This window comes from Pipistrellus hanaki (genome assembly GCF_964339955.1).
Source record: "Pipistrellus hanaki genome assembly, chromosome: 8".
Lineage (NCBI taxonomy): Eukaryota > Metazoa > Chordata > Mammalia > Chiroptera > Vespertilionidae > Pipistrellus > Pipistrellus hanaki.
The window spans coordinates 41,194,927-41,213,017 of NC_140510.1; the positions used below are offsets into that span (position 1 = coordinate 41,194,927).

At 41.6% G+C, this 18,091-nt stretch overlaps 1 protein-coding gene across 4 annotated transcripts in view; it reads left to right on the forward strand.

Moving 5' to 3' along the window:
- Positions 1 to 17,823, forward strand: part of CSRNP3 (cysteine and serine rich nuclear protein 3) — a 159,227-nt gene extending 141,404 nt beyond the window's left edge. For all 4 annotated transcript variants that reach the window (XM_084891606.1, XM_084891605.1, XM_084891607.1 and 1 more), the window contains 3 exons: positions 3,944 to 4,203; positions 11,803 to 12,099; positions 14,190 to 17,823. In XM_084891606.1, coding sequence (XP_084747732.1) covers positions 3,944 to 4,203; positions 11,803 to 12,099; positions 14,190 to 15,242 — 1,610 coding nt within the window. In that variant the 3' untranslated portion in view covers positions 15,243 to 17,823. The remainder of the gene's footprint in view (positions 1 to 3,943; positions 4,204 to 11,802; positions 12,100 to 14,189) is intronic.
- The last annotated feature ends 268 nt before the right edge of the window (positions 17,824 to 18,091 follow it).

The following is an 18,091-nucleotide window of genomic DNA, read 5'->3' on the forward strand; positions in this document are numbered from 1 at the left end:
TCCAATTCAATCAGAGGAGAGACGCGGGTGGCTCCTAAGTTTTCAGGAAGCCCATACTTAAAACATGCCTCATACAGCTGATCTTATAGCATTTCAAAGCCTTCCTTTTAAATATACTTTGTAGGCTTTTCAATCATTCTTTCCTTGGTGCTATTTATAATATGCAAATGCTAAGACAACCATAAGCACAGGTTTGACTTGTGAAGGCTTATGGGACAGAAGCAGCACTAATCTAGCACAATTTGACAGTGTTAGTGTTGCCAAGAGCCCAGGTGAAGGGGCCGCTGATCTCTATTAGAAAGTCCTCTCTGGACTGACTTTCTGGAAAGGATAATCTGTTTTGTTTTGTTTTAGAAAATGGTGGTACAATACGTTCATGCAGAATATTGAAGAGTTCTTCATATAATCTAAAAATACAGATCCACGATCTAAATAAATTTTTAAGAAAGAAATTGGTCTAGGGTACCATGAATTGTCTAAGAAGACATAAGTAATAAAATTGTCAGAGGTGCTCATAATAATTATCTTAAATTACTACATTAATATTTTTTCTTATCTATAAAAGTACGGCCTTAAAAGATAATGACTTCAGGGCATCATTTTTATGATATCAAGGGTAAAAAAGGTTGAAGATTATCACCCCAAAATCAGAAGCTCTAGCCTGCTATAAGGGGTGACAGATGAGGTTGTCAGATCACCAGGCAGATTGTTGAATTTTGCTTTCTATGGTGATCTTTACATTTTTTACAAACGCTTCTCTTTTTTGAGGTGATTTAAACATACAGTTATGAAGCAGATCAGAGCTTTTAAATCAAAGCTGAAAGTTGTCTCTGCTGCCAGGAGTATATGTTGCAGCGAACATACACATAAATAAATGGGGAAATTATGTACGCGTTTGAAAGCATTTGCTTTCTGGCAATCTCCTGTGGACAAGTATAGCAGTAGGGAAGAGGGGAGGTGGGGAAGCAAAAATCATGCCCAAACATCCTCTTTCTCATACTCTCTATTCTTCTAAATCTGGTCATTCTGTCTGAGCTCAGCACAGGAAATGAAAGTTTCATGGTCAGGGATCACCAGCTGGCTTATTCACCAATGTATCCAATCATCTAGAACATGCCTGGTGCCTACTAGGTCTTTGGTTAATACTTGTTGAATACATAAATCTGTGAAATGAGATTAATCAAAGCAGCCTCTTTATATTTGGCTTAAATATTTTATTGAGTGAGGTGGGGAATAAGACAAAAAAAAAAAAAAACAACTTGAACCCACTTGGAAGAAGATTCTTATATAAATTCGAAGTGATATTGTAGCCTTTTTTTTTTTACATTGCCTATGCAGCCTTCCAAATCAAGATCATCTCTGAAGACAGTAGCAGTTGACATCTCTCAACCTTGTGCAACTCCCTGACTTCCACTCTCACTGTGACATGAGGTTTAAAACCCTGGGCTCAGGAATAATGAATCCCAGCTTCACCACTGGTTATATGACCTTGGCTATGCTATTTAACTTTTGATGACTTGGTTTCCTCAAAATGAAGATGGAGACAAGGGTAATATCAACCGAGGGAGTTATAAAGATAAAATAATTCATGTAAGGTTCTTTGCATAATCCACAATTTAGGAAGCACATTGCAAATGTTAGTTTTTGTTATTTTCTGCTATTCAAGGATTTATTCTCAGTTCATTGTTTCTTCCTGTCTGTTTTTCTATTTGAGTAAGTATTAGTTTCTTAAAGCTGCTGTAAAAAAAAAAATGCCACCAACTCAGTGGCTTAGAACAGAAATTACTTGTCTCACAGTTCTGGAGACTAGATCAGTCAAGGTGTTGGCAGGGCCATGTCCCTCTGAAAGTTGTAAGGGAATAGCCTTTTTTGGCCTTTTCCAGGTTCTGGTAGCCCCAAATATTCCTTGGCTTTGGCAGCAAAATCCCCATCTGTCTCTATCTGCACTTGGGCTCCTCCCTGTATCTGTACATCATCCCTCTGTGCATGTCTGTGTCCAGTTGTTCCTTTTTTATGTGGACACCAGTCATATTGGATTAAGACCCACCCTAAAGACCTTACTATAACATGATCACCTCTATAATGACACTATTCCTTAATAAGGTTACATCCAGGGTATTGAGAGTTAGAACTTCAATATATTTTGGGGATGAGGAGGCACAGTTTAGTCCAAAACAGCATTATTCTGTATCTGTCTCTTCAATTCATTGATTGTACCTTGGAGAAGTATCATATAATATAGCAACAGACCCAGAGCTTTTGGGTTTAAGATTAGTTTTGCCACTATCTATCCACACTGAAAGATACTACTCAAATTCTTCAAGCTTGGGTCACTTCACTATAAAATAAAAATATGGCCTAGATCCATGGTCGGCAAACTGTGGCTCACGAGTCACATGAGGCTCTTTGGCCTTTGAGTGTGGCTCTTCCACAAAATACCATGGCCTGGGTGAGGCTATTTTGAAGAAGTGGTGTTAGAAGAAGTTTAAGTTTAAAAAATTTGGTCCGCAAAAGAAATTTTAATCATTGTACTGTTGATATTTGACTCTGTTGACTGAGTTTGCCTACCACTGGTCTAGATGATGTCTAGCATGTCTTTCAACTCTAAAAGTTCCTGATTAGGATGTGACTTTCTTTCTGTCACCTACTGCATGTGTATCAACCCTCCATGAGGCTCTATGCATCTTGAGTCCCTATCCTATATAATAAAAGGCTAATATGCAAATCAACCGAACAGCAGAGTGACCAATTGCTATGATGTGCACTGACCACCAGGGGGAAGACGCTCAAAACAGGAGCTGCCTCCTTGGTGGTCAGTGCACTCCCATAGGAGTAGCACTGCTCAGCCAGAAGCCTGGCTCACAGCTGGAGAGCTCAGTGGCAGTGGCAGGAGCCTCTAATGCAGGGGTCTTCAAACTACGGCCCGTGGGCCACATGCGGCCCGCAGAGGAGTCTGATCCGGCCCGCCAGGTTTTTTGGGCAGTGAGCGCAGCCGAGGTGTTACAGTAGGAATTAGTAGTTCATATAGTCCGGCCCTCCAGCTCTCTGAGGGACCGTGATCTGGCCCCCACTTTAAAAAGTTTGAGGACCCCTGCTCTAATGCCTCCACTGCAGCACTAAGGATGTCTGACTGACGGCTTAGGTCCCCTCTTTATAAGGCCTAAGCCGTCAGTCAGACATCCCCCGAGGGTTCCTGGACTGAGAAAGGGCACAGGCCTGGCTGAGGGACTCCCCTCCTCCCCCTCCAGGGCACAAATTTCGTCCACCAGGCCTCTAGTAACTAATCATAAAAGATCTCATGGCATTTTCAATGGTCTCAGCATACACTTAGATTAAAATCCCCCTGTCCATAATGCTATTTAATCAGATTCATATCAAATAAAAACTTTGTTAAATTTTAATTGTAAAAATATCTAAATACTGCCAGTAAGATTTTTGTGTGTGTGTGTGTGCGTGTGTGTGTGTGTGAATTTTTATTGCTTTTTAGAATTTTCTGAAATTTTTAAGTAGACACATATTTTATGCCAAGGGACTTGGAACAACAGAAATGGCCTCTGTATCAAAATGAGACCCAAAGTGTGAAGGTTTGTAGTATGTCTTTTCTGATTAAAGTCTGATGTAACTCATGTGAAAACCATAAAACAGAGACTTCAGAGGCTTGGGGAAATGAGTAATTTATGCTACAGATCCATAGACTATTGGCAACTTTCCTAAAGTTTTGTTTAGACTACTGCTATTTGTGGAACTTCAATGTCTCTCCACCACAGCTAGAGAAAGATTGAAGAAATGACAGAAATATGCACTCATCCTGAGATATGACCTATTTTATGTGTCCCCGCCAAAAGGGATTGGCTAAAAGATTCAGGTGGCAGTTTCTGATTCTTGGCCTCCTCTGAAACCGCCGCCCCAAGTGCTCACTGTATCCTGCTCCTTTCTCTTCCAGCCTCCTCCATCCTCAAAAGGGAGAAGCGGCTGCGGACCAGGAATGTGCACTTCAGCTGCGTCACCGTGTACTACTTCACTCGGAGGCAGGGCTTCACCAGCGTGCCCAGCCAGGGGGGCAGCACGCTGGGCATGTCCAGCCGCCACAACAGCGTGCGCCAGTACACGCTGGGCGAGTTTGCCCGGGAGCAGGAGCGCATCCACCGGGAGATGCTCAGAGAGCACCTCAGGGAGGAGAAGCTCAACTCTTTAAAGCTAAAGGTAAGCAGAACCGGAAACTCACTTTTTGCCAAACCCCGTGTCTTTTCTTCAATTTGGTTGAGTTAAGCATTTTCATGGTTACATCCACAGGCCAAACTGGCTATTTTACACAACAGATTGCCTGCTACAGCTTTTTTTTTCTTTTCTTTTCTTTCCCTTTCTTTTCTTTCTCTTTCTCTCTTCTCTCTCTCTCTCTCTCTCTCTCTCTCTCTCTCTCTCTCTCTCTCTCTCTCTCTCTCTCTCTCTCTTTCTTTTCCTTCCTTCCTTCCTTCCTTCCTTCCTTCCTTCCTTCCTTCCTTCCTTCCTTCCTTCCTTCCTTCCTTTCTTTTCTTTCTTAAGCAAAATCGTTATAGTGTCTTCACTGAAAGGAATGATGTGGGAAAGTTCCCTGATGTTGCATATGCATAATTCATTCTATGAGGTGGTCACCGCTGCCGTCATGGAGGTCTTCTCCCTGTTGGCTGCCCTGCTTCTGGCCGTGGGGCTGGTGCTGCTGGTGGTGCGGAAATTGCAGGAGAAGCGGCAGAGGGAAGGCATATATGGCCCAGAATGAGGAGTACTTCTTCCACGCAACCGAGGCCACACTCCCTAGGCTTCCAAGGAGACAGCCCAGGGCTGCCTGCCCACCGAGGTCCCCTTCCTCTGTCCATCTCCCTCCCTTGCTGTGTGACCTTGGGGGAAGGCTGATCCCTTTCTGGGCCTTCAAACTCTGGGCTTAAAAATAGAAGGGGGAAAGGTGCTTCAGAACTCTGCCCCTGAGGGCAAGGGAGGGTGGGGATGCTCAGTGTGTGTGTGTGTGTGTGTGTGTGTGTGTGTGTGTAATTGGTAGTGAGATATAATAAAACCTTTTTTTTTTTTTTGAAAAGGTGTATTATTGAGTAATTCTAGATCATAGATCCTGTGTTTTGGCTAGGGCTAACTGGTATCACAAGTAGCTACGGTTCCTTTTCTCCTGGAATTTACATATTAATATATTAACTGGAAAGGGAAATATTAATCATGTAGACAAAATAGAATCACAGCTGTATTAAGTGCTATGGAGGAGAGTTGGAAGGTGCTGTAAAAGTATATAATAGAGGAGTGTGATCTGAAGGTCAAAGATGGTTTCTGCAAGGGAATGACAACTGAGCTGAAACCTGAACAGATAACTAGGCGAGAAGGAGAGGCGAGATCGGTTCCGGCAGCAGGAAGGCCCGGAGCTCTGTGGCAGGAAGAAGTGAGCACACAGAGGCGGGTGTGGCTGCAGCAGAGACAGAAAGAGTGAAGTGACATGAAGGAGTTGGGACAGACCTTGTAGATCCTGTTGGAGCTTTGTTATTTCTCTCTTCATCCTTAGGCCATCAGAAATCATCCAACAGTTCTCAGCATGGGTTTAGGTTGGTGGGGTAATGTGATCTGGTTCATGCTCTGATGTGAGAATATTTTGGGGGTACAGGGTGGGGACAGCCATGTGTGTGGCGGGGGGCGGGGGGGCATGTGGAGTTAGACCAGGTAAGAGGCAATTACAATAGTCAAGGAGAAAGATGATGGTGAGCTAGATTAGAATGATGGTAGGGAAGATGAAAAGAGATAGACAGAGGGAGAAATTTAGGGAGTAAATCAACAGTCCTTGATAATGGGTGGATTTGAAAGGAAAAGAACAACTCCTAAATTTCTGGGTTACAAAAATGAGTAGGTTGTGGATGATAGTATCTTTCTCTATGACAAAGATAAGACAAAGAACCCAGGAGGATATACAGATTGGAACTGGAGGTGTGGGGGATGGGTAGATAATGAGATGTTTTTTGGACATACTAATTTTTAGAGGCTTTTGAGTTTTTTAAGACATGTCAGAGAGGTGTCCAGGTGGAGATACCCATTGTTCTGCCACATTAGAGATTAACTGGAGAGAAACATAGCTCAGAAAACCTCTTTCATCAACCAAAGGCTCTTTTCATATCTGCAGTGATTCATCAACCTACCAATATATCTATAAAATGCTCCCCCATCATTATCCAACGACAAAAGAAAATCTTTCCAGGTAATCCAGAGGACTTAACATAAAGGGTTATTCATCAAATAGCTGAAGCACCATAAGTATACCATTATTACCTGTATCTTTAGTTTTTAGTTTCTAGTATAAAGTTGGCAGAGATATGATGTGTGTTTCCAAGTACCTTGTTTTTGTGCATTTTGCTATTTATATATGTGCTTTGCTCCCAATTGCACAAAAAGGCAGTTACTTAAATTAAGCTGGACTCAATCAGCAAGAGCATGTATCGTATTTCCTTTGGATGTGTTTTTGCCATCTTTCGTTAAATGTCCCTTAAGATTTTTTGGTAGCAACCCATTATTATTGTTGTTGTTCATGATTGCTTTGCATGCTGCTTGATTTAATAATAATTTTCAGATTTGCTGGTAAAATCCACCCTCTGCCTTTCTAACCCACTACAAACCAACTCTATACCCTACTCAAAAGAGTAAAGTCATTCTTCAAACTCAATAGTAATGGTCGCCATTCATTCAGTAATTTTTATTTGTCAGACATTTTATAAACATTACTTAAATTCATATTAACAAAGACCCAGTGGAAGAAGTAACTTATGAGACCATGTGTACAACTAAAGAAGAGGAAGCACCAAGATGTGATATAGCTGGCTCACTCTGCAGAAAACTGGTCATATGATCTTGTTACTTCCTCTTCTAAAATTAATTGATTATCCCCTATAGACCTTTGGAAAGACAATCTGTGTACCAATAGGCAGCCGTCCCTTTCTGAGGTTTAGTACAGTGTACGGTGGTTTTTAACTGCTGGGGGATTATAATTCTATCTGAAAACCAGAAGATTTCTTGTGAACTTGGAAGCATATTGTGCACGTGATGGATATCAGGGGGAGCCACACAACTATTGGAACCTTCCTCCACATCGGGCAGTGATGTATTCTGATCCTGCCATTTTTATTCAGCTACTTCTATGCCTCTTTTTTTTTTTTTTTTTTTTTGTTAACAAGCCAACCAAGAAAAGAAACAAAAACAGCATTCTGTTACTAATTCACTTTATTCCTTGTGCTTTGTGTTGGAAGTTGGAGAAGCAATCATCTGAGTAGGTATTATGTCTTGGCTTGTCACTGATAAGCAGAGGAGTAAAAACATGCAGTCTTTGCTTGAGGTGAAGATGCAAACAAAAATCATCTGGATAGCGTAGCTTCTTCCAGATGAATACCAAGCAAAAACGATAATGGGATTCTAATTTGTAGCCTCACTATACTGCAAGTATTCAGAAACTCAGAAACACACATCACATGATCACGTGAGCCTAATAAGAGATCACAGCAATGTGGACCAGTTTGCTAAAAAAAATTAATTTAAAAAAGTAAAACAAAACAACAACAACAAAAAAAAACCTGACTAGTATTTATGGAGGAAAGCTTGTATATTTTCATTGTGATTCTTCTAGCATATTAATGTTCATGGTTTTTGACATATCACTGATTCTATTAGGATAAGGCTTAGCTATCCAAAATCGAAAATTAGCTATCCAAAAACATTAACTGAAAAAAAATCTTACTAATTATCCAAAAATTTTGCTCTGAAACTTAAAATTTTACTTTTAATAATAGCAACATTTGTATTGAAATAAAAATCCTTCAGAGGTAAGTCGAAAAACAAATGTAGCTAAAGTGATCTTGTTTTCACTGGGGCAGCAGGAAGGATTATGGCACAGAAAGGGGTCCAAAGAGGAAAGCCAGGATTGCTGCAAACAAACTGCCACTTGGGTTTTGCCTGCAGGTGGTCCTCTGTGAGAGGCAGTAAGCTGCCTGTTGAGTAAAGCAGAGAGAAGGCAGCATCTGACAAGACAAACGCTTTCCAAAGCTCTCACTATGGAGACCAGATAAAACACCACAGGGAACTTTGGAGTTGGAAGTAGGCAGTTTCCCTCCTACTTATTTGAGAACCAACAGCCCCAAAGCAGTAAAGAGACGTTTTCTCTTTCCTCTGTGCCTCCAACCCAATGTATTCCATACCACCTCTTCCAATGGGGCCTTAATAGTGGAGAATTAGTAAAAAGAAATATCCACACTTCTTAATGTTTCCTTATAATAAGTATGTTGAGGACAAATTAAGAATAAAGATTAGGTTGAAAAACTGGTTTGGCTCAGTGAATAGAGCTTCAGTCTGTGGATTGAAGGGTCCCAGGTTTGATTCTACTCAAGAGCATGTACCTTGGTTGCCGGCACAACCCCAGTGGGGGGTGTGCAGGAGGTAGCTGATGGATGTTTCTAACTCTCTCATTGATGTTTCTAACTTTCCCTCTCTCTTCCTCTCTGTAAAAAACCAATAAATATATATATATATATATATATATATATATATATATATATATATATTGAATATATATATATATTTTAAATAATAGAGATTAGTTTTTCATTGTACAATTTCTTCTAATTTAGTAATTCATCTCAATCAAATTATGAGATAGATATATTGAGTAATAATATGTATAATTAGATTTGTAGGGAAAAAAACACTACAATTTTATTTGGGGGGTTTAAGTGTATCCTTTTTGTTGTTGATGTTCCAAACATTGTCTAAAAACAATTAATAGAGAAAGCTGATTGAATAAAATGCATGGTCCCGGAAGAAATAACTACCTTTAGATTTCTAAATTACAGAGCACAGTTCTTTTTCTCTGTCAAGCGCGTTCAAACATGTCATACTCTTCACAGTAATCAATGCAGTCATCTTAATACTATACTCTTCCAAATTAAGTGCTTAGATTTCATCATCAGCACCACACTGTTGAACAATTAGATTAGCATTTATTCCCATTTCACTTGTATCTGTAAAATGCATTAGGCAGCCATTTGAACATTTTAAAGAGCTTTGGCATTCCCCGGATGCCTCTGGGTTAAATCTTACTGGATTCTACTACCTTGTTCTAGAAAATTTAATTTCGCTTTCACAGCTTTGACTGCCTCTTTCAATGTTTTTTTCAACCTTTGTTCTTCCTCTCCTTCCTGAGATGAGGACTATCTCCCCTCTGGTACCATTTCCAATGTCTTCCCAGGGTTATACACTTTTCTGTTTCTCGGACATATGTTTCTTGAAAAATGCTTGGTTATTTGCTCTTTTTCCTCATAAAAAATGTTGCCAGATGGTAACTCTTCCTATAGTCATCAATTTTTTAAATCTATCTAAATCTTCTACACCCCAAACCTTACATTTATGACTGTATTTTATTCATTTAGTGACTGACCCATGCAACATTACAATTCTCCGCCTTCACCCCAGCCCTGATCCTTGTATCCCTATAACAGTCCTGTGATATAACTAGCCTTTAGGTTAGTTATAAGATCCTAAATGTTGGAGGAGATAAAAAGGATTAGTAGTTTGTGAGAGATGGTAGACACAGTCTATTATCTCAAAACTTTAGTTACAAAATTTTTGGATGTGTTTTTTAAACTGTTTCCTCATACCGTAGTTCTTTATTAGATGAGTCAGCATCTACTGGTCATGGTATTTTTTACCTTCACCTTATCCCTACCGAACTTCTCTGTTAAACTCGATAGAGATTACTCAAGGGCATACCTCCTGCTTTGCCGCCCCAGAATACATCCCCAAATGGAGGCCTGCTCCAAAACCAAATGGAAAACTTTGATATTCCAAATACTTGCCATCTCATCTGCATAATCTATTTTGACAAGTACAGAGAAAATATGCCTAACCAAAGTGATGGAGACCACACTGGCCCTCAGCCCTGGGCAAACGCAATACCTTTAAGAATATATTCTTCCAGAATACTTCTGGTATTTTAATTTAAATGGAGCAATTAAGCATGTCTGATCAAGTCCTCAGTGTTCTACATATTCCGTGGAGTCAGAAGTTTGAGGGGGTTCACTTAGGCAAGCCAAGAATCAATGAAAACAAATCTAAGTGCCACAGAGGTGACAAGATGGGAAAGGTAACTCTTCCTGTGTGGTGACACATCTTTTCCTATCATAGAGAATTGATGTTAGGCAATTACACACTTGAATTCCTTAGCAAATCAGATCTTTACAGATGCTTCTGTTTGCAAATAAGAATTAACACAAATGGTAACAGCAACCACTCAAAATAACATTCTAATAGTGGACATCCATAAACAGTTGAACAAATACCTTTATAAAGAAATGCCAAGGAAGGAAAAAATTGCAGATCATGCCAAGAAATAAAACCTAATGAAGGGGAATGCACACCTCTGCAAGAAAATAGATTTAAGTCCTGAAATATTCAAAAAGTACAACGCAATAGTTTTTTGATTTTTTTTTTTAATGCATTTCAGGAACCCTTTGAAAAACATTTTAATATATACTTGCTACTATGTTATTTCCTCTACTTGAGGGCAAAGACCAGTCTTCTATTCATTTTTCAGTACGTTCAGAGTAATTCAGTTTCGGATTTGGGGTCAATAATTAATATTCTAAGTTAAATGTCGGACCTTTTCTATGAAGTTGAGAGAATGATGTCTGATGTCACCAGAGCATTTTAACTGTGTCATGATTGAACCATTGTTAAGATCAAAAAGCATGGAAATGATTACAATTAGCGATGTGTATGAATAGATTTTACAATTAAAGAATCAAAAAAGCTTCAGTATTTAAAACTTTTTTGAATAATCCCTTACAGAGCTTTGGCATGTATTCCTGTGTTACCCCTTAGAATATATTTTTGCTTATATCCAGAGAAAACCTCTTTTTCTAAATGCTTTTTAAAGAAGGAAATAATACATGGTGGTAGACCAGTCAGAAGTGAAATACTGATACAGGGTTTACTGATGGATGGAAATAATTAGAGAAGAAATATAAATAGCAGCAGAACAGTTATGAGTAGATGAGACAGTTGTCCACAGGAGCTGTAATGAGGAAGGTGTTGCTTTGGGCACAGGTCCTTGGGATCTCCTTTGAGGGCAAGGTTATTGTCTCGGTGCCCACAGGCCAGCTCCTGCCAGCACTGCCCTCTGCTCCTTGTCTCACAGCGATCACACCGACCCGACTGATTGCTTCCTATCCAGGGCTCCTACTTGGAATGCCGTGTAGGGTAACCGTGTTCCTAATCCCCGTAGCGCAATGCTGCATGCCTTCATTTCCCAGTTCATGCTTTTGCTGGACTCCCAAAGACAGGGTGGTCATCTCAAGGACAGCGTGTTTGCTGACTTAGGTGGCAGTGGCTCCCATGAAGGTGTTATCGTCTCTGAGCAAGGGTGAATTTATTCCAACATCAGAGCCGCCCATCATGAACCAAGTCTAAAGATAGCTTCCATTGATGGGCATCTGTAACCTTCGGTCTTTTCCACATGGCACTGGCTAAAAGCTCTCACAACTCTGGCTCTCCCATTAGGAGGTGAAGAGATCCAATTAACAGTCTTGTGTGCATTTAAAAGCCTGTCATTTTGACGCCTCCTTTTCCTCCCTGTGACTTGTCTAAAGAGAAAAATAAGTGGAAGTGATTGGACCCACGAACACTTATTGATGGTGGGGACCTGATGCGATGTAATGGTCTCTTTGTTAGGAACTGTAAAGGTTAGGATCTCGGCCTCTGCCCGCGCCAAGTCTTTTATCTGCCGCTCTGTGTTTCTAGATGACGAAGAACGGCACTGTGGAGTCCGAAGAGGCGAGCACGCTCACAGTGGATGACATTTCTGATGACGATATTGACTTAGACAACACCGAGGTGGACGAATACTTCTTCCTGCAGCCCCTGCCGACAAAGAAACGCAGAGCGCTGCTGCGGGCGTCCGGAGTGAAAAAGATCGACGTGGAGGAGAAGCACGAGCTGCGGGCCATCCGCCTGTCGCGAGAGGACTGCGGCTGTGACTGCCGCGTGTTCTGCGACCCAGAAACGTGTACCTGCAGCCTGGCAGGCATCAAGTGTCAGGTAAGGATTTGCATCTCGGGGAATCCAAAGACAGGGGCTAGCACACCACCCCCTAAAGAGGCAGGCGTGTTCCCTGGGATGAAGTTTCCCGCGGGAGGAAGAAAATGTCAGGTGAGACAAGACACCTGACTCAAGGAAAAAAGAAATCCTCTTTCAAGGACATGTGCGGGCACACATAATCCGCTCAGACATCTCAGATAGGATGTGAAAGGCAACCCAAGCTGTAGCTGAGTGAACTGACATTACTTGCTCTTGGATCCGTTTATTACACTAGTTTATTTTGGCTTTTTACAAGCATTCAGGCAGGTCATCAGTTCCCTACCATTTGAGTTTCTATTTTCGGATCCGTCCAGGGGTTGAAAATGATGGCTGGTGAGAGGTGGTATAGACTAGCGGAAAAATTACTAGACTGACACAGAGAGAACACAGTCCTCCTCCTGGCTCTGCTTGTTGCCAGCTCCGTGGAATTGGCAGGTCAGGTCCACTTTCTGGGCTCAGTCTCCCCATTTCTACAGGGAAAGGGCTGAACTTGAGCAGGTGTTGGCAGACTCTATAACTCACAGGCCCGATCTGGACTGTCACCTGCTTTTTTGTGAATAAAGTTTTATGGACGCACAGTTTGTGTGTTGCCTGCGACAGCTATCACCTTCTACAGCAGAGCCAACCCGTTGCCACGGAGACCTATGACCCACAAAGCCTAAAATATTTCCTCTCTGACCCTTTACCAGAAAAAGTTTGCCAACCTCTGGATTAGATGATTCCCCGGTCCCCATTCATCTATAACAGCACGGGTGCTCCATGATTAGTTAGGTGTCATCATTTTAGGCAGAAACTTGGCTTTTTTTTTTTTTTTTTTTTTTTTTTTTTTTTTTTTTTTTTAAGGAGAGCCCCTCAGACAGGCAGAAGGAGAAAGTAGTTCTCATCAACTGAACAGTTGTTTGAGGTAGATTCACAGAAAAGGGATTAATGAGTAAGAAAACAGCTGTCGATTCTGGTTCTGACATCTGCTACTAATTTTTATTGGGCCCAGATGACTGCTTGAGAGTCTGCCTTCTCCTCTGTTGCACAGGAAATTCTCCTCATTTGGATAAGGTACCAACAGGTTCTTTCTGGTGGCCTGTGCTCTGGTCTGCATATAGGTTAATTGGCGGAATCTGGGACAACTAGTAAATATCTGAGGCGTGCCCTTGGATTGCCCGGGATTCCACGTATCACTTACTCAAGCATTCAGTCCAACAACACTTGCCGAAACCCACTACGCTATCAACAGAATCCAATCACTTGAATAATTTTAAGATATTGATTAAATGAGCATCCATCCCCTTTACTTGAGGCACTTGTAGTCTACTGGAGTGGAGTGGGGAAGGGAGGAGGGAGCCAGGGCCTAAGCACATGGGTCCACCAGTCAAAGTCATGAATGTGCATGTCCACCGCCGCCCTTCAGTCGGCATCCATGCACCTGGTACAGGGGCAACCCAATGAGCACACATGATCAGGCCACACAATATATTTAGTGGTGTCAATTTGGACATCTTGGACAGAGAAGTTCATCTTATAATAAGGAAAGAGAGAGAGAGAGAGAGAGAGAGAGAGAGAGAGAGAGAGAGAGAGAGAGAGATATGACTAATATGGGGAATGTCATACAATTTATATTAAAAACAGCAAGTGAAGATGAGGGCAGTAAGTTTGTTTAAAATTGGACCCATGAGCTGGCATGCATTAGGAAAGGGGTCTGAGGAAAGGACAGAAACATTTTTAGAAAATGAATGGGATGAAGAGACGGGTGAAAAAAGGAAGAATGGAGGAAGAAATAGAGAAAGCACAGGAGGGGTCAGCAAACAAAATATGCAGTATACTTTTAGTATAATACTATAACTCATTTTTATTTTAAATATGGGTTTTAAAACTGGGTTGACTCTTACATTTTAAGCTTTCATTTCCCTTTACATTTCTGTTTACAATTCGATTTCCATTCGGTCTAGCCAAAGTGGAATTAAGTAATCCCAGGTTCAGAGGGGTTGATGGAAGGTACTGGCTTTTATTTGGTTTGTAAGAGTTCCATGGGGCTAATCCGTGTCCTTCCTTCCAAGGTGGATCGAATGTCTTTCCCGTGCGGCTGCACTAAAGAAGGATGTAGCAACACAGCAGGTAGAATTGAATTTAATCCTATCCGTGTCCGGACTCACTTCTTGCACACAATAATGAAACTTGAACTGGAGAAAAACCGAGAGCAGCAGATCCCCACGCTGAACGGCTGCCACGGTGAGATAAGTGCTCACAGTAGTTCCATGGGCCCTGTCGCTCACTCCGTAGAATATTCTATCACAGACAATTTTGAGATTGAAACCGACCCCCAGGCTGCAGTACTGCACTTGCAGTCCGCCGAGGAATTAGATTGCCAAGGAGAGGAGGAGGAAGAGGAGGAGGAGGAGGAGGATGGGAGCAGCTTCTGCAGCGGTGTCACCGATTCCAGCACGCAGAGCTTGGCACCCAGCGAGTCCGATGAGGAGGAGGAGGAGGAAGAGGAGGAAGAGGAAGAGGAGGAGGATGAGAAAGGAGACAGCTTCATGGAAGGTTTGGGTACCCACGCCGAAGTCGTCCCTCTTCCTTCCGTCCTGTGTTACTCGGACGGCACCGCCGTGCACGAAAGCCACGCGAAAAATGCCTCTTTCTATGCCAACTCTTCAACTCTGTATTACCAAATCGATAGCCACATTCCGGGGACTCCTAACCCGATCTCTGAGAACTATGCTGAAAGAGATGCTGTCAAAAACGGTACCCTCTCGCTGGTGCCTTACTCCATGACCCCAGAGCAGTTCGTTGACTATGCCCGACACGCGGAGGAGGCCTACGGCACCTCCCACTACCCAGCTGCCAACCCCTCCGTCATCGTCTGCTGCTCGTCCTCGGAAAACGACAGCGGCGTGGCCTGCAATGGCTTATATCCCGAACACAGGTCCGGCCATCCTCCGATGGAATTTCACTCCTACTTGAAAGGCCCCTCCCCGGAGGGGTTCGTCTCGACCTTGAACGGCAGTCACATTTCGGAGCATTCTGTCGAAAACCCCTTGAGCCTCACAGAGAAGAGCAGGCTGCACGAAGAGTGCATCAAGTCGCCCGTGGTCGAGACCGTCCCCGTCTAGTAGCCTAAGTTATCCTAGGACCAAGTCTTCTATTTCAAGCGCTGTATTTAATCGGATTTCCTGGGCTCGTGGTGGTTCAAACTGAGGACCAAGAAAACTTGGACTGTGATGAATTCTTCCAGGCTGTACTTTGTTTTCCCCTTCCTAGCTGTGTGTCTGTGGCATTGCACAAATACAGTCTCTGTGAGGATTTTAAACGATTTCAGACTGTTTTGATAGAAAATGCTAATTTAAAAACAAAAAAAAGCATAGTTCACAATTGCCTACCTGTCAAACTGTGTGAAACCTGCCAAGTTGTGTAGACCAGAGCTCCAAGTTTTGAATTTTCGGGCCTGTGCAAAATTGTTAACTAAGACTGGGAAAGAGTAAGAGTTAGAGTCCTACTTTTCGATGTTATCCGAAGATGATGGTGACTTTTTCATGTAAAAGTAATTATTGTAAGAAAAAGATTTAATTGTCCCATGTGTATTTTATTTATGGTAGCTAGAAGTCATGTTTTGATGAAAATGAGCAGCAGCATGTTCTTTTAAGCTGAAGATGCGTAGTTAGCACCACCGAGCATGCCCACATGGATTGCACCTGGAATCCATTCATGTTTTTAAGATCACTAACTGATCAAATTTGCAAATACTTTCTTAAGGGTGAAATAGGCCTATTTTTGCTATTTTGGACAAATCATTTATTTAGTCTATATGTGCAGGTCCTTACACAGTTTTCTCTCAAGTTAAGAGTTAGGACAATCCTTTGGGGAGGGTCTAATTCATTGCCCTCCCTCCGTTGACTCCAGAGATGGAGGTAGAAGGAATTGCCTTTCTTTTTTAAACACCATCATCTTGGTTCTTACCTTGGACAGCACTTTTAAAACTCTACTCCCCTACATCCAAATGCACTTTAGTGCCCCTTCATGGTAACTTGTGAGGGGTGGGGACTGAGAACTCTTTGAGACGACACATTTTAAAACAATTTTTTTAAATCTGTAACTATGATAAGGTTCATATACTTACTATAGAGGAATCATCCCATGGTACTCTGTGAAGGAAAAATGACCTGTTTTCCTTCGCCGCTCTGAAGACCTAACTCTGTAAAAGCAGAAGAGGCTGAGGACCATGGAAGAGACACATCCTCAGCAGCCAGCCTTTTCTACAGCGAGATCAATCCATCTCTACAGAATGAGTGTCTGATGAGATTTCCACTTAGTGACTAGCTGATTGAGGGGGGGCCTCTACCCAAATACTCAGCTAGGCCTTACTTTCTGCAGCATTTTGGTTTATCTTGCCTGGGACATTTAACAGAACAGTCCAGAAAGCATTGAATACTTTCTAATTACCTCACGTTCTCTTGTTAAAGGGGACAGTTAGAAATAAAACAAGCACTCCCCACCTTTAGATTATCTACACATGGCTCGTCGGAGGACTTCTAAGATCCTAATTTTCCTGTAAATTAATTTAGGTAATTAAATAGCGTGTTTTACCTTTTTTTAAATACACTATAACTATGCTAAGTCTGTTCCATATTTTGGACCTATTGTTATATCAATTTCACAGTTTCTGCCTCTTTGAAATGTGGACATGCCTTGCTATTCAGTGACTGCATCGCTACTTATTTTTTTGTCTTTTAAACGTGAATGTTTAGAAATATGGACATACATAGATCGTAGATCTCAGTTCCTTAAAAAATACCATCTTACTTCATTGAACTTGAAAATGTTTGATCTGAAGTCCTCCAAAGGAAACGTCTCTACTAAAACTTGACTTGGGGGAAATGCGTTTACTTGCAGCTCTCCAGTGTGCTGTTGGTTTCTGCCCCTTCTCTACCCACCAATGGGCCAAATTTATAACCATTAATATTAACGTTAAAGTATGTTTGGTTTTATCCTTTATGGAGGTAAAGTAAGGAAGGCAGGGATATTCCTTTTGAATGATAAGCCCCTTGGTAATCTGATTGAGGTTTTGCTTGATCAGTAGCATATAGGGTATGTCTACAAAGTTACAGTTTTTAGTGCTTGATCTTCAAATTTCACCCCTACCAATACAATGCAAAGAGCACAGACCCAAAGAGATACTGACGAAAGGCTATTGTTCTTTATTCAAGCACGTGAAAGCATCCTGTGTGCCAAATTTGCTGGACCGTTGCAAGTCCTTGCAGTATTGATATGGGAAGCACTCAGCTTATTCTTGGAACACAGTATGGCAGAGTGGGGAAGAGGCGACTCTGGCTGGGGCAGAGTTGCAGGGTCAGTCCACTTCCTGAAAGGATAGATATTTAATTCAGTTCAGCTTCATTTTTCCAAGAAGCCTGATGCCTACTTGGTTATGTTTCATTGGTCTCTGTTTTGTAGCTTCATTTCCAAATTATGCTTAACCTAGAAACAAGCAAACAAACAAAAACCCCAGAGCTCATTTCCCTATCTGTCCAATTGAGGATAAAAGTCACTGCTACACAGAGGGATTAGAAGTCCAACTATTCAAAGTTTTTATATACATAACCTAACTCCTGAACATCTCCCACAAGCTACCTACACAGATTACCTATTAAAACACCTCTCTCTCTCTCTCTCTCTCTCTCTCTCTCTCTCTCTCTCTCTCTCACACACACACACACACACACACCCCACACACACAGAGATGTATACCACACACTGGGTAGGTTTTAGGCAATGGCCAATGAGTACTGAATTTTCCCTACTCTAGAATCTGGTTGGGTTTTATGATCTAAAAATGTGGTTTGGAAAAAAGCATGATTTTTAAAGCTATATTTTGAAAAGATTGACTCAATGTTGCAAATAATGTTATTGATAGAATCATTTCATTGTTACTTCCTTTCCCAGAAAAGCTGAGAGAGCACAGTGT